The sequence below is a fragment of the Prorops nasuta genome, unplaced genomic scaffold (assembly GCF_024137725.1).
Source record: "Prorops nasuta isolate Cenicafe-Biocafe unplaced genomic scaffold, Cenicafe_Pnas_1.2 PNAS00003, whole genome shotgun sequence".
Lineage (NCBI taxonomy): Eukaryota > Metazoa > Arthropoda > Insecta > Hymenoptera > Bethylidae > Prorops > Prorops nasuta.
Window position 1 is genome coordinate 10129990 of NW_027116800.1, and position 20073 is coordinate 10150062.

Genomic DNA, 20073 nt, shown 5'->3' on the forward strand with positions numbered 1-20073 from the left:
ATATTATATGCCTATCTAAAGAAAAGTAATTAATGTTCGGCCAACTTAACGCTGGTTTTTATTTTTGCATTTTCTCAAAAATTAGCAAATAACAAACGCTTTTATTGATATAACAAACATCTACAAACACTTAACAAACAACTCCTGTAGTTTTTTTTCCATTATTCAATATACATATGTCCGGCCAATTTGACTGAGGCGGTCTGTTCTTGTTCTGCAGTTCTGCAACTCGAGAGAGATAGTATGTACACTGACATTCATCGAATCTGCTCGTGAAGAATGGCCTACTAGATTTGTAACTAGCTGGACAGCTTCAGGTCTCTAGTTCTCACCAAAGCGTAAAACGTCACGGTGACGTCAGATGACGTCACGATGACGTATAGGAGTCGTGGTGGGGAGAATAAGGAGAATCTGGTAAATTGCATATACTCGAGTGTAGCGGTTGATCGTCTTACTTTTGTCAAAAGTATATCATCTCGGGATAAAATGGTATAGTAAGAATTTTCTTCTTTCTCTGTCTAATAGCATAAGAGTGAGAGAGAAAGACATATGATACCCCATGTGCCCATTGATTCTGCTCGAGCACGTTTTTGGTATAGTGATAGGAATTTTGGTATACTGATAGAAGCGGTAATAATATAGTAATCAAACGACAGATCAATAAAAAGAAGAGGGCATATTCCAATGAGTGAAGTGTCAAAATGTGCAACTTAACCTCTGTAATTTGTATTAATTTATTAAAATAACTTGTAAGTGATGAACTTTTAATAAAATCATATTAAGTGTTATAAATTTGTATAAAAAATATGTATTTTAGTTTTAACCTATTATTGTGTAACATATGGTGTATAAAAATAACTGAAAATATATATTTTAAATTAAATTTATGTTGTTGATATTTTGTCAAGAATAACACATCATTAACTTTTATATTAATAATAAGGAGCTATATTCTTGAGTCGTAAAGTCCATTGGAGCTTGCAAGTCAACTATGGATCCCAAGCTTACAGCAATAAGATTCTACGAATAAAGAAGATGCAATTCATTATTAAAATAGATAATCGTTAACTCAGATTTTTTTGCAGAAACCTAATATCAATAGTGACAAGCTTTCGTATCTATTTCCAATTGATGATGCTGGAAGAGAACCTCTGAGAGCTCCTGACAGCTCAACTGCCACAGGTCCAAGAAACAGCTATTTACGTAAATCTGTCCAGTGTCATGCAATACATTATCCAGAAGCCATTCTGCTATTATCCAGCTAATGTTTCTACGCAATATAATTAATTTCTTATTAATTTTCAAATATACTAAATATGTAAAGAAGAAAAAGCCAATATATTAAAATCCATTTACTTACACTACATCTCATTACGTAACCATGAGTGAATATTGTTGAATGGTGACAGAACAGTTTATAGTTGCAGAATCAGAATACATTCCTGTTGTGGGTAATGTTGCTGGGTCCTTTTGTTCTTTCGCAGTATCCAAAAGCAGCAAATTTGCAATGATTTTACAATTATAGCCTATATTCGAAGAAAACTTTAATACTTAAACTTAAATTGAAGAATATTCAAATGATTAATAGTAACTCCTTACGGATTAAGATATCTTGCATTATTTTCAATTTCTGCTACCAGTGCATATAGGCAAATTCAGTGGTAAATTGTTATTCTCATCACTTAGAGCTTGTTAATCCTGTAAGTTACGTAGCACTTTAAAGTGGGCAAACAAATCCTTACGCTGCATTATATTAGTCTTCTCTTCCTTCGCTAACTTTTGAAAATTCATATATTACTGTTATCCACGAGTATATTTACCCAGTGGCTGAAAAATATTAGAAAGAGTATGAAAATTCATTCTTAAAAGTAAGCATAAATTATTTCCATATTCATAAAGTTATACATACCTATTCTATTATTTAGCTGGATGTTAGCTGCCACGAAGACATCCATATGCAATGTGCCTGCCCTCCTTCCTTTTTATTCCAGTGTATTATCCTAATAGTTTGCTGCAGGACAGTCTTAAGTCAGAAATAGATTGAAGTGTGATAATTCGGTTCTACTTTCTCTTTACCCTGGCCTACCATGAGGAGATACTCTTTTTTATCTTGATTTTTCATAACGTAAATGATAAATAATTATTCCTGAAATAAAAACGTGCACACACACATATATATATATATATATATATTATTGTCTTTTCAGATTATATACTGTATTTTTTATCTTATATAATTTATTTTTTTTTTCTTTTTTTCAGTACTCCGAAAATTGATTTACGTTAAATAATATTGGTGGCCCTGAAAAGGGCCGATTTTTGGATCCAACACGTGGCAGAGCACATTCCTTTTTTATACCATGCAATCCGATCCATCTAAAAAAATACCCATTCGAAACCAACAACAGTAAAGCTCATTCAATAATCCGTCCAGTAGCCATTCCGCTCGATCACTTGATTAAGTCGATTAGGTATCGAGTTAGTCAAGTTAGCTAAGAACTCTGGGTCAGACCTAAGGCCTTCCCAGATATTCTTCGCTTGATCGAGAATCGCTGCCCTCGTCCTCGCGCCTGGCTCTATCCATCGTCTGGACATCAATGCCCAGACGTTCTCAATTAAATTGAGATCCGGTGATCGAGCGGGCCAATCCACCACTTCCAACTCCGGGTGTCGCGCAAACCACGCTCGCGTTTCGCGTGAGGTATGGATCGCTGAATTGTCCTGCACAAATCGGATCACCGGTACTTCATCCGCGGGATATACATTACGCACGCTTGGGAGAAAAATTTCTTCCAAGATGCGAATGTATTCCCGGGAATTCATACGTGGAGAAATCTCCACAAGATCACCGATATGTTCACCGGAAATCCAGCCCCATACGCCACACGATACGCGTCCAGACCGATGAGTCTGGAAGACGTGGTTTGGCTGCAACCGGGTATCGTTCGGGCGCCACACGTGCAAGGCCTGAGCCTGAGAGGGCAACGATATGAAAACCTTTTCATCGGTCCATATCGTAGCCTTCCAATCTGCACGGCTCCGCGAAAGATTCGCGAGGGCATAGCCAACTCTCTGCTCACGGTGAGCAGGAGTTAATGGGATTTTACGCGCTGGACGACGGCAGTGAATACCTGCAGAGTGTAAACGCCGCAGGCCGGTGGTCACTGAAGCTGGATAATCTATCTCCTCCACTATGTCGCTGACACTAGCGAAGGGATCTTCTTCGATCCTGCTCAGCAGCTGCTGGTCATCGATCTCCGAAGTCCTTTTCTGCCCTCTGTTCTCCGCTCTCCGGTCACGCAGTGCGTGGTCTCCGCCTTCGCGGTACCGACGTATCCAGCGCCTGACGGTGGTTTCGTGTGCCCCGCAGAGTACAGCGATCTCACTCGCGCTTTTCCCGCACTCAAAATAGCCAATGGCTCTTCCTCTGGTAGCCTCACTATGCTGTGACATCGTCGACGTATCCAATAGATATGAATGTTATAACAAATTAACGTTATTATAGATAAAAGTGAATAATGCCTCGATTATTGAATTAGAAGTATCGATAATAACGTTAATTTGTTATAACATTCATATCTATTGGATACGTCGACGATGTCACAGCATAGTGAGGCTACCAGAGGAAGAGCCATTGGCTATTTTGAGTGCGGGAAAAGCGCGAGTGAGATCGCTGTACTCTGCGGGGCACACGAGACCACCGTCAGGCGCTGGATACGTCGGTACCGCGAAGGCGGAGACCACGCACTGCGTGACCGGAGAGCGGAGAACAGAGGGCAGAAAAGGACTTCGGAGATCGATGACCAGCAGCTGCTGAGCAGGATCGAAGAAGATCCCTTCGCTAGTGTCAGCGACATAGTGGAGGAGATAGATTATCCAGCTTCAGTGACCACCGGCCTGCGGCGTTTACACTCTGCAGGTATTCACTGCCGTCGTCCAGCGCGTAAAATCCCATTAACTCCTGCTCACCGTGAGCAGAGAGTTGGCTATGCCCTCGCGAATCTTTCGCGGAGCCGTGCAGATTGGAAGGCTACGATATGGACCGATGAAAAGGTTTTCATATCGTTGCCCTCTCAGGCTCAGGCCTTGCACGTGTGGCGCCCGAACGATACCCGGTTGCAGCCAAACCACGTCTTCCAGACTCATCGGTCTGGACGCGTATCGTGTGGCGTATGGGGCTGGATTTCCGGTGAACATATCGGTGATCTTGTGGAGATTTCTCCACGTATGAATTCCCGGGAATACATTCGCATCTTGGAAGAAATTTTTCTCCCAAGCGTGCGTAATGTATATCCCGCGGATGAAGTACCGGTGATCCGATTTGTGCAGGACAATTCAGCGATCCATACCTCACGCGAAACGCGAGCGTGGTTTGCGCGACACCCGGAGTTGGAAGTGGTGGATTGGCCCGCTCGATCACCGGATCTCAATTTAATTGAGAACGTCTGGGCATTGATGTCCAGACGATGGATAGAGCCAGGCGCGAGGACGAGGGCAGCGATTCTCGATCAAGCGAAGAATATCTGGGAAGGCCTTAGGTCTGACCCAGAGTTCTTAGCTAACTTGACTAACTCGATACCTAATCGACTTAATCAAGTGATCGAGCGGAATGGCTACTGGACGGATTATTGAATGAGCTTTACTGTTGTTGGTTTCGAATGGGTATTTTTTTAGATGGATCGGATTGCATGGTATAAAAAAGGAATGTGCTCTGCCACGTGTTGGATCCAAAAATCGGCCCTTTTCAGGGCCACCAATATTATTTAACGTAAATCAATTTTCGGAGTACTGAAAAAAAGAAAAAAAAAATAAATTATATAAGATAAAAAATACAGTATATAATCTGAAAAGACAATAATATATATATATATATATATATGTGTGTGTGCACGTTTTTATTTCAGGAATAATTATTTATCATTTACGTTATGAAAAATCAAGATAAAAAAGAGTATCTCCTCATGGTAGGCCAGGGTAAAGAGAAAGTAGAACCGAATTATCACACTTCAATCTATTTCTGACTTAAGACTGTCCTGCAGCAAACTATTAGGATAATACACTGGAATAAAAAGGAAGGAGGGCAGGCACATTGCATATGGATGTCTTCGTGGCAGCTAACATCCAGCTAAATAATAGAATAGGTATGTATAACTTTATGAATATGGAAATAATTTATGCTTACTTTTAAGAATGAATTTTCATACTCTTTCTAATATTTTTCAGCCACTGGGTAAATATACTCGTGGATAACAGTAATATATGAATTTTCAAAAGTTAGCGAAGGAAGAGAAGACTAATATAATGCAGCGTAAGGATTTGTTTGCCCACTTTAAAGTGCTACGTAACTTACAGGATTAACAAGCTCTAAGTGATGAGAATAACAATTTACCACTGAATTTGCCTATATGCACTGGTAGCAGAAATTGAAAATAATGCAAGATATCTTAATCCGTAAGGAGTTACTATTAATCATTTGAATATTCTTCAATTTAAGTTTAAGTATTAAAGTTTTCTTCGAATATAGGCTATAATTGTAAAATCATTGCAAATTTGCTGCTTTTGGATACTGCGAAAGAACAAAAGGACCCAGCAACATTACCCACAACAGGAATGTATTCTGATTCTGCAACTATAAACTGTTCTGTCACCATTCAACAATATTCACTCATGGTTACGTAATGAGATGTAGTGTAAGTAAATGGATTTTAATATATTGGCTTTTTCTTCTTTACATATTTAGTATATTTGAAAATTAATAAGAAATTAATTATATTGCGTAGAAACATTAGCTGGATAATAGCAGAATGGCTTCTGGATAATGTATTGCATGACACTGGACAGATTTACGTAAATAGCTGTTTCTTGGACCTGTGGCAGTTGAGCTGTCAGGAGCTCTCAGAGGTTCTCTTCCAGCATCATCAATTGGAAATAGATACGAAAGCTTGTCACTATTGATATTAGGTTTCTGCAAAAAAATCTGAGTTAACGATTATCTATTTTAATAATGAATTGCATCTTCTTTATTCGTAGAATCTTATTGCTGTAAGCTTGGGATCCATAGTTGACTTGCAAGCTCCAATGGACTTTACGACTCAAGAATATAGCTCCTTATTATTAATATAAAAGTTAATGATGTGTTATTCTTGACAAAATATCAACAACATAAATTTAATTTAAAATATATATTTTCAGTTATTTTTATACACCATATGTTACACAATAATAGGTTAAAACTAAAATACATATTTTTTATACAAATTTATAACACTTAATATGATTTTATTAAAAGTTCATCACTTACAAGTTATTTTAATAAATTAATACAAATTACAGAGGTTAAGTTGCACATTTTGACACTTCACTCATTGGAATATGCCCTCTTCTTTTTATTGATCTGTCGTTTGATTACTATATTATTACCGCTTCTATCAGTATACCAAAATTCCTATCACTATACCAAAAACGTGCTCGAGCAGAATCAATGGGCACATGGGGTATCATATGTCTTTCTCTCTCACTCTTATGCTATTAGACAGAGAAAGAAGAAAATTCTTACTATACCATTTTATCCCGAGATGATATACTTTTGACAAAAGTAAGACGATCAACCGCTACACTCGAGTATATGCAATTTACCAGATTCTCCTTATTCTCCCCACCACGACTCCTATACGTCATCGTGACGTCATCTGACGTCACCGTGACGTTTTACGCTTTGGTGAGAACTAGAGACCTGAAGCTGTCCAGCTAGTTACAAATCTAGTAGGCCATTCTTCACGAGCAGATTCGATGAATGTCAGTGTACATGTGGAAAGTTTAAGAACACATTTATTTTTGAAAAATATGTAGAGAAAGTTTTGCGTATTTTGCGAACACATTTCGAGATCTGCGAAATTGAGTTGAGTGTAGAACTGTGGAAGTGGATGAGTGGATCGGCTGCAGCAGGCACTAGGCAGCAGCAGCTACTAGGGTGTCGAGAGTCGCCATTTTGTTTATTTTCGCGTATAAGTGCTGCTGGACGATTTTTGCAAGATCGTCGTAAAGAAAAGCGTCAGCTGGTGAGATCGGGAAAGGCGAAGCAGGCTGAAAAGAAGCTTGTGGAATCTTAGGGGAACTTAAGAGAATCAAAAGTTTATCGCGAGTGGGGAAATCATCTCCTAGGCCGTCGTGGAGATCGGCAACGCGGCTAGAAACCTCAACGGAAATTGGAGGAAATTTGCTGTTGTTGATCAAGTAATTGGTGGAAGAACGCGAAAAGGGATCGTCAACCTGGCAAAAAGAGCCAGGATAACCTAAAAACTCATCTCCGAGGAAGTTCTAAAAAAGTCGGTCGCCCGGTGCTTCCGGGTGAGTGAGAGCTTTGGTGGGAGTAGTGTTAGTGTCGCAGAAGGTTTTTGATCGAGAAAGTCGAGGGTCGCCAACGGTCGGGGGTTGAGGAATACGAAGCGGAGCACGAGGGTGGAATATATGCTGTGGGCGTCCCCCGGAGTAGCGGGGGCGTTTGATGGCCGCAGAAATTGGGCGAATTGCGAGCAAATACCAATCGTCGCCGTGCGGTAAAGCGACGTTGCAGGAGGAAACCACGGGAGAGGATCACCAGGAGACCCAGCCACCGCAGCTAGGGAGCCCTGTCCACGTTCCCCCCCCAGACGAAGTCACCTCGACGGCGGAAGCCGTCACGGAGGTAACCGCTGCAGCCAACACGACCATCAACATCGGCATCGCAATGAATCACGTAAATGATCAGGAAAACCTCAAGCAAAAGCAACTCAAATTAGCCCCTGTCCAGGTTAACGAGTTTGAGGAAATGGATACGCAAGAGGGTGAGTCTTTTACCTCCTTTTTCTTAGACCATCCCCTGCTCCCCCCTCTTTCTTTCTCTCTTTCTCTCTATGTAAAAAATATCTTATTTCCACCTATACTTCTTTTTTGCCTTGAACAATAACACTCTTACTTATAGATTATGCTATTTACACGAAAAATATTACAATTCCGTTTTAAGGATTCCGCTTTTTCTAAGTTTCTATTCACTTTTATTTTATCAAAATAGATAGGTTGTTTTACGAAGTCTCTCTATGAAAGTTGAACTTTTTTTCGAGAACGAGACTTAATTTTGGACAATAACTGCTTCTTTACTTCACTTCATCTTGCGTTTCTTATCCCTTTTTTTAGCTTCTTCATTATGCTAATATTGCCTTCTTAAACCTGAAATTGTAGCGAATTCTCGAAGTGTATTAACAGCTTTATGCTATTTGTTTATAGAATTTGTTTGATTTGGAAAAATAATTTTTTTTTCATTATTATCAAAGCTTTACTTCGTGTTTCAAGAAATTTATGGTTATGTTCGTGAAATTTATTAATACCCTCAGCTATATTTGTGTATAGCGCAGTTTCAAGGAAAATTTTCGGAATTTTGGCGTATTAAAATTATTTCGGAAGAAATAAGCAGAAAGTCTTTAATATTTACTTTATTATAATATTGTTGTGACCTTAGTTTTCTTTAGATTGCTGTCTCAGAATAGATTATTACTAAATCTTTTCAAAAATGTTGTAAAAAGCAACTAATCATGATTAATCACCGAATTTCTTTATAAATGGGTATAAGTTCAAGATGAGTTATTACAACTTCTATTTTTTTTTTTTTTTATTAAAAAATTTGTTCATTTGAGTGAATGGATAAGAGTACAAAAAAGTTTCTAATGATTTATTGTCTTTTAACCTTTTTATTAATGGTGAAAATTATTTTGTGAAAAGTAATCTTTTTAAATCTTTAACAAATGGTCATTTTTGCATCACTAAAAAAAACTTATTAAACCAAATTTAAAATTAAATTATGTTATAATAAAAATTGTACCTATTGATTTACATTTTAAAAAATTTGTTACAGAAACACCAAATGATGGAGGGGGAGATGGAAATGAAACACGTCCTATTAATGGAGAGCCTTGTGAATTAGCTTGTTTAGATCAAGATCAAGAAATGGAGGAAGGTAAATCAATTTTTAAAGAAAATATTATAAACTGGAATTTCAGATTAATTTTAAAAATAATTAAATTTTAATATTTTTATTAGATGAAGCAAGATCAGAAGCTACCTTCCAGTGTACAATAGAGGGTGTCTCAAAAATGAAGGATTCACAGCTATCCCCTCCATGCTATGTAAGAAATTTACCGTGGAAAATTATGGTAATGCCTAGAACAAGTCAGTCACAAGAAAGGCAACCACAAAGGTCTCTTGGCTTTTTTTTACAATGTAATGGAGAGAGTGAATCAACTTCTTGGAGCTGTTATGCAGTTGCAGAGCTTCGTTTACTTTCTGTTAAAGAGGGACAGGAGCCTTTTAGTAGAAGTATGTTTTAAATAGATAATTTATTTAGGATTGAAGAGGTTAATGTATTTGGCATATTTTGTAGAAATTCATCATCTCTTCTACAGTAAGGAAAATGATTGGGGTTTTAGTCATTTTATGGCATGGAATGAGGTTTTAGATCCTGAAAAAGGATATATTAAAGATGATACAATCATTCTTGAGGTTAGGATACTTCTTTAAATTTAATTAGGTTAATTTTGTTCTGTTTTAAGTTTATGTCTTGAAAACAGGTCCACGTTGTTGCTGATGCTCCACATGGAGTTAGTTGGGATAGTAAAAAACACACAGGATATGTGGGACTAAAAAATCAGGGTGCTACATGTTACATGAACTCTTTACTGCAGACACTATATTTTACAAATCAAGTATGATCAATTTTTGCCGTATCAATAATAATGGAAGACAGTTTTTACATTCAGTGTTAACTTTCTAGTTACGCAAAGCAGTGTACAAAATGCCAACAGAAAGTGATGACTCAAGTAAAAGTGTCGCATTAGCTTTGCAAAGAGTGTTTCACGAATTACAGTTTTCTGATAAGCCAGTTGGTACCAAAAAATTAACTAAAAGCTTTGGTTGGGAAACTTTGGATTCTTTTATGCAACATGATGTCCAAGAATTTTTGCGTGTGGTATGTTTAATTAAAACAAAGGAAATATGCCACTTAAAAAATAATTTTAACATACTTATAACAATGATTTTTCAGCTGTTAGACAAACTGGAAAGTAAAATGAAAGGGACATGTGTGGAGGGAACAGTGCCAAAGTTATTTGAGGGTAAAATGCTTTCTTTCATAAAGTGTAAGAATGTTGATTACAAATCAACAAGAGTGGAAACATTTTATGACATACAGTTGAATATTAAAGGCAAAACTGACAGTAAGTTTATTTTATTTTGTTATAGGCTATAAAAAAATCTGTTTTATTACAAATAATAATTTCTTTTAGTCTATGAATCATTTAACGATTATGTTAGTACTGAAAGCTTGGATGGAGATAACAAGTATGATGCAGGAGAGCACGGGCTACAGGAAGCTGAGAAGGGTGTCATTTTCTCCTCTTTCCCACCAGTTTTGCATTTACATTTAATGCGTTTTCAGTATGACCCAGTAACCGATTGTTCGGTTAAATTTAACGACAAGTGAGTAAAAACTCTTATAATTCTTTTTACAGTTCGATCGATAGTAATTTATTTTAATGTTTAAACATTTCTAGATTTCAGTTTTATGAAAAAATTAGTCTTGGCAAGTACTTGCAAAATAAGGATTCGCCAAATGAAGCAGATTACACGTTGCACGCTGTTTTGGTTCACAGTGGTGATAATCACGGTGGCCATTATGTAGTGTTTATTAATCCTGCTGGGGATGGAAAAGTAAGTAGATTAAAAGGGTATGGTATATGGATTTCTGTGAAGGCAAATAATCATTGCTTATACAGCATTTATTGAGTGAAGTTAAATAATAATATTTTTGTTTCATAAAAGTGGTGCAAATTCGACGACGACGTGGTATCAAAATGTACAAAAACGGAGGCGATTGAAAACAACTATGGTGGACAGGATGAAGATATGTCTATGGCTGTGAAACATTGCACCAATGCATACATGTTGGTCTACATAAAGGATTCTGAGCTGGAGACCGTGTTGCAAGAGGTCAAAGAAGAGGACATCCCTCAAGAGGTCAGAAACGTCCTACAAAGAGAACTTTCCCAGGAGTTGAGCGACCTTGAACGTGACAAAGACGTGACAGACTCAATTAAAGACTCTCACACAGAAACAACTCTTCGTCCGTGCACGCAAAATCCTCGAAATCCAAATCTTTTCATCCACGATTTTTAACCAATCAGCTTCTCATAGCTGATTAGTGTATATGATCATTTATAATATTGCCTGTGTTGCTTTTCGTGATCCTTTCTCCAGAGTTTCTTTTCTCTGTTTAAGATAAACGTACTACCGGTTGTTGATAAGGGTATTAATGATCGATGCATAACGGAATATTAGATTTTTGAGGAAGGAGTAATGCTGGTTGTTCATTCTCCTCAGAGCAGATAACAGATTTTATTCAGAAAAATTTTGATGTTAACTTTGTCGGGTTAATTGACTTCTATGTTAAATTTCAGTATGAATGATTATGCTCTGACATCAATTAATGTTAATATTGTATAAATGGTATTTACTTCCACAAATCATGTGCTGCATGCATTAATATCGTTAAATGACTTCCATTACTTAGTCAACATTCAGAATGAATGTAGCTTCTGATCGACTTTCTTTGTGGATAACTAGACCTTAAGTTATCAAAGTAATCAAGAAATAAATTAGAATCAGATATTTATATAAATATATTTATATAAATATTAATCTTATTTTGTTATAACTATAGTCATATTTTTTAAAGAGGATTCAGCACGGACGAACGAGAATTAAAGATAATAGCCAGACTTGTGATTATTTATTTATTTTTCCCTTAAATGACGGTTCTTCATATCTTTGACTGAGTGATGGTAAACAGTCGTTCTGATGCGTTGCACTTTAGTCACTGTTATATAAAAATAGGAAAGGAAAGAAAAAAACCGACTCAAAATCAGGTTTTTCAGGAAAATCTGAACGACGGTCTAGTGCAAGGAAATCTGGATTGATTTTGAGAAGGTTTTTGTTGTAATAAACATTGTATTATATTATATTTGACAAATTAATGATTGTACTGTAGCTTACAAAGCATTAAAAAGAGAAATGCAGTATAACATATCTTAGACTTGCTTCGCAAGAAAGGTTCTAAGAAACGGAGGAAAAACAGAAAAAGACTAGAGTGACAAAGTTTTCAGTTTTTATAGTAATATAATTGCAAATATTATTTAAAATGGGCTCAGACTTATGAAGGAATGAGATGCATTAAAAAATAAGATAAAATGAGAAGTAATGAAGCAATACTTTTCTGTAACGTCAGCTTCCTTGATGTCTTCTGCAATGTATTTGTTAAAGGATTGTTTAGTGAGCAAAAAGTTATGTGATTTAAATTACCATTTCTAACATTGTTCTTATTATTTGCAAAAGAAAGCCTTTAATCTAGAAGGGAATTCAGACAATTATACAGGTCAAATTAATTTTCTCAGTGTTAATAGTAAATACAATCGGATGCTTACCTATTTATTTGTTGTTACATATTAATAAAATAGACAAAGAAGTTAAGTATCACTGATAGAATAAATAATTATAATAGCTATAATCGTGAGCTACCTTTAAAATACTATACCATTATTTTATATATAAAAAATAACAAAAAATAACGACTAATAAATTGTTGGATACTAGAAAGATTTCACAGTCAATATTCGCGTCAGTTTTATTTATACCGCATTTTTCATATTAGTGTAAAAAAAGAAATACGTTAAATTACCCGTAGAAAAATAGGGGATTGCATCGATTTTATGAGATGCAAAAAGAAATCTCCACACTACCAAAGTTATTCGTCACATTTTAATTATTGCCTAGCATGAGTGGTGGTTGTGTGTTGGCATGCCATTTATTTGTTAATAAATTGCAATTTTCTGTAAATTTATAAGAATGTCTAAGCAAGTTTTTATCAAAATTTGTTTATAGCAGTCAGATTAACATTAAAATTGATTGTATAAGACTGCAAGTATTTAACAGTATCTATACTAATATATTTGGATAAAGCAATCAAAGCTTCTTTTGTATTCTACTTAATAGATATAGTTGATTTATAAAACACTTTTTATACTGCATTTTAGAGTATAACTTCTCAATTCATTTAATATATTTTTATAAATGAAACCTAACGAATAACTTTTAGCTATGACTGCCAAAATCTGTATAAGGCTGGAACCATCACTCATCATCGGACAATTTTCATTTTGTACTCGCTTAGCTTGGTAGTCGGTATAGCGGCAGATGAACAAAATTAAAATTATATAACTGATAAAAGGAGCTGCTACATGTCATTCTTTTGATGTTTCGGAACCAATTAAAATCTGATTCTCAAAAGCATGACGCTGCAATCTTTTTCGATAATCTGTAACGAGAGAAAGAAAGAGAGAAAGGGGAGAGGGAAAGGGAGAGAGAAAGATAGAGTAAAAATAAAAAGACCTAAAAAGACAAGAAAATTAAATCAATGAAGATGATTACTATGATTTACACAAATGGGTAATTTTAATTTTGTTGATCTAGCTGGTGGAGAGGCTACAAGAGGAGAAGAAGCTGGAACAGATAAGAAGAAAGGAAAGAACGGAAGCTTACTTGTATATGACTGTCAATGTCCTTCTCGAGGATAGCTTTGACGGTCACCAGGGCAACGATCTCTACGATCCGGAGCACGCTTTATATCGCGTTTTTCGCGTACGTAAGCAGGACACCATGCACGACTTTCTAAAACTGCTCAGTGAAAGCTTGGTAAGTGATTTTATTTACAATCATTATTAACACAAATTTCTCTGGTTACAATTTGTCATAAATTTACATAAACATTGATAAAGTTTTGAATTATGTTGTTTGTTAATTGCCCTTTTATTCTTTATCTGCAGAAATATCCTGTAGAGCAGATCCGTGTATGGCCATTTAGTTTACGGTCTAATCAAACCTGTAGACCAACACTGATGGAACCAGAATCGGATCTTCAGAAGACTATCGTCGAATGCTCAGAGAATATCAATCCATGGAACGTCTTTGTCGAGTTGGTTCCACCTGATTCAGGACTCACAGCATTACCGGCTTTCGACAAGGACACTGATGTATTATTATTCTTTAAATTATACGACCCCAAACATAAGAAAATTCATTATTGTGGTCATCACTATATGCCAGTTACAGCCAAAGTCCGTAAGTAAACATTTCTTTTTCACTTAACTAATGAAACTAATGTAATTATAATATTTATGTTTGAAACACAATTAATGTTTGTGGTTACTTCGTGTAGAGGAGCTTATTCCAATTTTGAACGAAAGAGCTGGATTTGCGCCAGGAACAGAGCTAGCATTGTACGAAGAAATTAAGCCAAACTTAGTAGAGAAGATTCCTAATTTTACAGAGCCCTTGGAAAAAGTTCTAGACGAACTCATGGACGGTGATATTATTGTATTTCAGAAAGAAGGAGACAACGAAATATATGAACTTCCAACGTGTAAAGAATATTTTAAGTATGTTTTTTTAAAATATAAATATATAGCATCGTGTTTATAAACCGAACTTAAGTTTATCATTGTCTTAGTTAAATTCAACTTGTCTCACTTTAGTTTTCAATACAATGTTTAGTACTGTCCTCATCTTATGTAATTATTAAACTCAAGTTCGGACTTAGTTTGGCTTATAGGTCTAATCCATAGATTTTTCAACTTAATGATATAATTTGTTTTCCTCAGGGATGTTTTTCATAGGGTAGAAGTAACGTTTTGTGATAAAACTATTCCCAATGACCCTGGTTTTACAATGGAACTTTCTCTAAGAATGACGTACGAGCAAATGGCAAAGGCTGTAGCTCAAAGGATTGGAACAGATCCGTATCTCTTGCAGTTCTTCAAATGTCAAAAGTATGTAATTATTTGGTGTATAGTACTATTTAATTTGTAATTAATTTAATTTTGGTATATAATATTTAAATTGAAAATAAGAAATATATAAGCAATTAATATTATTGTTATTAAACCCTTTTTAGTTACAAAGATTCTCCTGGCCACCCACTCAAGTGTACTTTTGAAGGAACGTTAAAAGAGTTAGTATCATATTGCAAGCCAAAGACAAAGAAATTGTTTTATCAACAGCTCAGTATTCGAGTAAACGAGCTAGAAAATAAAAAGCAATTCAAGTGTCTGTGGGTAGGGCCGTCGCTTAAGGAAGAGAAAGAGATCATTTTATACCCGAATAAAAACGGTACAGTAGCGACTTTACTGGAAGAGGCTAAAAAGCAAGTAGAATTATCGGAAAATGGTTCTGGCAAACTAAGAATAATAGAGCTTAACTGCAATAAACCTTTACCCGGTCCAAGAGAAGATTTGCCTTTAGACAACCTAAACACATCTGGAGGTAAAGTTTATAGGATAGAGGAGATACCAGTTGACGAACTCAACCTAGCAGATGATGAAATGTTAGTTCCTGTTGTACACTTTTACAAAGACGTTTATTCCACATTTGGCATTTCTTTCTTCTTTAAAATTAAACACGTAAGTTACCTATTTTATTTTCTTTATCGTAACAAAAACACCATTTTAATTCATTATATATATATATATATTTTTCAAATTTTAAAATTAATTTCAGAATGAGCCATTTACAAAAATGAAAGAGAGGTTGCTAAAGAAAATAGGAGTACAGGAAAAGGAATTTGAAAAGGTATACATTTTAAGTTGCTTAAAAAATTTAATGTAAAATTTTCTTTAATGATTATATTTGTTAATATTAGTTTAAATTCGCTGTGGTCACAATGGGAAAGCCTCATTTTATTACCGACTCACCAGATTATCGCATTGATATCGCAGATTTCAAATATGCAGGAATAAGTAAGTAAAGAGCACTTCGACCATTTAATTCACACACTATAACTATTTCTTAAATTTATTATTTTCGAAAAAAAAACAGATACATCGCCACATAGGCCCTGGCTCGGCTTGGAACATGTCAACAAAGCGCCAAAACGCTCACGAATCAACTACCTCGAAAAGGCTATTAAAATTTACAACTAAAAACCAAAAATATTCGGCTAATGAAGCAGGCAGCTAACTCGTATCTAATTTCTATAATTCTGTATAGTAACAAAGCGATATCTGACACACGAAGGTTGGACGTTCATACAATTTCACACAATTTTCATAAAAATTTGATTAGAACAATATTTGTAGACGACGATTCGGAATCTTAAATAGGTAATACAAATCTTAAAGGATAACCTGTATCGTGACGCGATACATTTGGTTACTCTATGATTTTTTAATTTAAAGAAATATTTTTACGCTAGATACCGGAATCTCGACATAATTATAATTACGTTCGTTGTAAATATTTGAAATGCTTGACTAAGTAACGAACGTGCATGGAATTCATTAACGAGGTAAGTGACGATACATTCGAAGATCTTCCGAAAGGACGTAGTATTGATACGGTGGACAAAGACTTCCTTGTCATTAAATGACTTTTCTTTTGCTGTAATGACTTTACGAATCTTGGGCTGTTCTCAAGACTTTTAGTCTACTTTGAATCATGTTACTTATTATTAACCAATGAACGCTACAATCGTCATGTGTTGGAGCTGGAACATAAATTTTATTGTGCTTATCGAAAGAGCTGTCTTAATATTTTAGTAAATTTTTTTATAAAGGAGAGCTATATATACAATGAATTTTTACGAATTTCTAAACCTTGCAGAATTTAGTTAAATTAGCTGCCTTAAATTAAAATCTGAATTCTTAGTTAATTAATTATCAAGTCATATTGTTTTCTTTATAAATGCTTGTAATAATGCAGATATTTTCTTTGAATGGATTTTAAAATTATTAATAAAGCCATAACAAATGGCGCGAAGACTGGACTATTTATTAGTGGTTCTCGCTACAGTATTCATGCAGGTGAAAGGTCCTAATGAAAATTTACTTGAGGAAATAATAAAAAAATATAGCTAATTGTTTTTCGAATCATTTATACATTTTGATTGATCCTGTAAAGCACGAATTTAATGTTCGTAAGTCTTGCTATATTTTATTTAACACGCTATTTTCACAACATGATATTTAAGTTAATTAAAATTTTCCAAGGAAATACTCTAACTTTACTTATAAATTATTCAAGCATCACCACGATTTGCCAAAATTAATGTAAAATGTGCCCACAATGGGTTTTAAATACTTCGATTAACATAACGCTTCTGATAATTAAAGTTGTAATATATTTAATATCGAGGGATCCGAGAAAAACGATTTTTATGTAATTGTTTATCAATTTACGAATCCTTGTAAGAGTAAAATACCTATAGATATAAGCTGGATTGAAACTGATAGAAATAAAAAACAATTACGAAAAAGATGCCTCTTATTTATTTCTATCCATTTCAATTCCAGTTCTGCAGGATTTTTATTTTCAAGATTTTCACGTTTTTCTTTTACTTTGATTTATAGAGGACTAATATAATTAATGAATTTTCAGGGAGATTGTGTGAAAGTGGAAATGAACGAGCTTTGCTTATTTACTATAAGAGTTTTCATGACACAAGATTTTTATGACATTTCTTGTCCTGCAGATTTAAGAGCAAATTGAACAATGTCTAAATAAGAATTAATTAATGATTAAATTATGGTAATCAATTATTAAATTGCACGAATTAATTGACGTGTCATAGTACAATGAGATTTGCTACATTTTTGAAAGGTTGATAAAATGAGAGTTGATGAAAAAACGGAAACAGTTGCTTATTGTTTAAAAGTTAAACGATATTTAATATAGACCCACATGCATAGTGCGTATGTATTAGGCCGGTTAACTATGGCCAACTTAGACATTTGTGGCTAGTATGAACAATTCTGAGAATAAAAGTCTTCACAACATATTAATTTATCCCTTAAGGTGAGGACTACCAAGCTCCGGTTGAAACTAATCAGGGTAAAATGGTATAATTCGTATATTAGAAATTATATTACTTTTTTGGTTTAGCTTATGAGTCGTAGTTTGCGTTAGATGAACTATACCATTTTTATTTCGGTTAAGGTTAATGGAGATTGATGGTCTTCACTCTTGATGAAGAGGGTGTCGAGGGATACAAAAATTGCTTACTCTAAGGCTTCTTAATCCTCTCAAAAGCTTTTCGACGGAGTCTAACCAACAGCAGAAAATCAGCAGAATGATTTATGAATAAGAAGCCTAGAGTTAATTAATGTAACACATTTGAATAGATTTTTTTATTAAAGGCTACATTTATAAATTGTATAGGAACTTTTTTCTTAGAATTATTCAAACTATCTAAGTATATAGATTTGACTCTATTTAACCGGCCACCCGGTATATATAGTATATAGGGTCAGCCACGCGCAAATCGCACCAAGCCATAGGACGTAAGATAATTTTGACCTTCTGGACTGTAAGAGATATAATTTTTTTTCATACAATCTTTTCCTCTTTAAATTCAAAGAGGTCTTATATGTGTAAAAAATTGATATCCCTAATATTTACACAAAATTTTTCTTACGTATATGTTTGGGGCTTTTTAAGTGATGGGCCTATAGATTCATACTAAATTATAAAGGAAGGTGTTATTTACCGATAGAATGTACAAGCACTAGACTCACTAGATCATCAGTTAAAAGATAAACTTAACAAACTTACTGCCTTTCTATTACGGAAGAGCACATTTTATTCACACCCGAACCTTATACAAGTCGGCAATGTATTTTATTTTACAATTTTCTCATTCTTAGTTGTTGGAAAGAATGATTGTTGACGTCTCTTTGAAGACGAATTCGTAAAAGTTTGTAAATCGGTTAATTAATTACTGGAGTATGTTGCTGGAACGATTTGCTGGAGCATATGAAGATAAATAGATGAGAAATACGAGGAAGTTTTGTACACACTGAGGTTTATTTATTGGAGCGTACTTTAACTTTAAGCTTATGTAGTTTATGTAAGGAGGAAATTATTAATATCGACAATGATGACTGTAATGACTTTGCTATGATAAAGGGGAGGGATAAGGAGGTGGATGCGTTTAAAAGAAAGCAATACATCGCAATTCTTTTTTTATGTGTGATTCGTAATACGTTTATGCTTACAGAATACATATGTATTTAACAAATCCCTCCTTTTGCATTCGCAGGCTTTCCAATATTACTTCGTATGCAGCATTTCACTGTTTCTCATGGACCACCTCTGTATTTTGAGGCCTCGAGTATTTCGCCATTAATAATTTTAACGTAGTATAATTTTTTTAAACCGCATGCTGTTCAATTTCAGGACAGTTTTGAAAAGAAAAATGGTCTTATTAACAACCAACTATATGTATATATAAAAATATGTACAGTTATTTTGAATGGGAAATATTTTAAGCTATGATCGATAAGTTTGTGTTACTTCGAATTTATTGCTACAGATGTAAATAGATGCGGTAAATATATGATGTAGGATTATAATAGATATCATTTATTACAAGAAAGAGAGAGAGAGATTAGCGTAATTTCATAGCCTCTTTTCATTATCAAGTATCAATTTCATCCAGTGAAATTAAAAGGACTTTCTTTATGCGAAAAATGCACGATGTATTGGTCATGTACTTGTTAATATAACTTATAATGTATAAATAATCGCATATATTTAGTTAGATATTTCATTCGAAATGTCTTTTATAATGGAACAATTTAATTGTAATGGATTTACATGAGATTTATGTAGAAATATCCATCGATAATTAAAATGTATTCTTGATCCTAATTTATCGTTCATTGCAGATTATTTCGTAAAATATTATAATTATTAAACTTTATTTAATTTATCTCTTATACACTTTTATATATTATTCTTCATTTATTTCCATAAAAGCTCAGGTAGAGTTTGTTTAATTAGGAATTATTATATAGTATATTTATGTTAACTCTCATGTAATATTATAAAACTTCCGAATTAAGGGTTCGGTGATAAGAAAATCAGTTCGAATGATAAAAATGTCGACAACCGGTCGGGGAACTGGAAAGAAACAGCGAGACAAGTGGAAAGCTATAGATCTCG

General features: G+C 34.6%; 1 protein-coding gene and 2 long non-coding RNA genes across 4 annotated transcripts; 2 read left to right on the forward strand and 1 right to left on the reverse strand.

Annotated features, from left to right (window-relative positions):
* Window positions 1-904: 904 nt before the first annotated feature.
* On the reverse strand, window positions 905-1468 carry LOC136786026 (uncharacterized). The gene is made up of 3 exons (XR_010824745.1): window positions 1361-1468; window positions 1090-1270; window positions 905-1020 (listed from the first exon to the last, which is right to left on the reverse strand). It is a non-coding gene; the product is annotated as an uncharacterized lncRNA (long non-coding RNA).
* A 4114-nt stretch (window positions 1469-5582) lies between these two features.
* LOC136786025 (uncharacterized) lies at window positions 5583-6151 on the forward strand. Its single transcript, XR_010824744.1, has 3 exons — window positions 5583-5690; window positions 5781-5961; window positions 6031-6151. It is a non-coding gene; the product is annotated as an uncharacterized lncRNA (long non-coding RNA).
* Window positions 6152-6935: 784 nt separating this feature from the next.
* Usp7 (Ubiquitin-specific protease 7) lies at window positions 6936-19779 on the forward strand. Of its 2 annotated transcripts, XR_010824704.1 has the most exons (19): window positions 6936-7823; window positions 8888-8989; window positions 9073-9348; window positions 9413-9531; window positions 9600-9734; window positions 9803-9997; window positions 10073-10244; window positions 10314-10506; window positions 10581-10737; window positions 10849-11043; window positions 13552-13773; window positions 13905-14199; window positions 14297-14516; window positions 14739-14906; window positions 15032-15536; window positions 15634-15705; window positions 15776-15872; window positions 15952-16235; window positions 16328-19779. XR_010824704.1 is itself a non-coding variant. In XM_066747005.1 (18 exons), the coding sequence occupies exons 1-18, from the start codon at window positions 7505-7507 to the stop codon at window positions 16053-16055; spliced, it is 3546 nt and encodes a 1181-aa protein (XP_066603102.1). In that variant the 5' UTR covers window positions 6936-7504; the 3' UTR covers window positions 16056-19779. The 2 variants fall into 2 exon arrangements, 1 of the variants encoding a protein (XP_066603102.1); XM_066747005.1 differs by having other exon boundaries at window positions 15952-19779.
* Window positions 19780-20073: the final 294 nt, after the last annotated feature.

Bases quoted from the DNA above. Each gene is read 5' to 3' on its own strand.
- Usp7 (XM_066747005.1), top strand. From the start codon at position 7,505: ATGGCCGCAGAAATTGGGCGAATTGCGAGCAAATACCAATCGTCGCCG. The intron at 14,200-14,296 runs GTAAGTAAACAT...TACTTCGTGTAG, and splicing joins GCCAGTTACAGCCAAAGTCC to AGGAGCTTATTCCAATTTTG. The intron at 14,517-14,738 runs GTATGTTTTTTT...TGTTTTCCTCAG, and splicing joins ACGTGTAAAGAATATTTTAA to GGATGTTTTTCATAGGGTAG.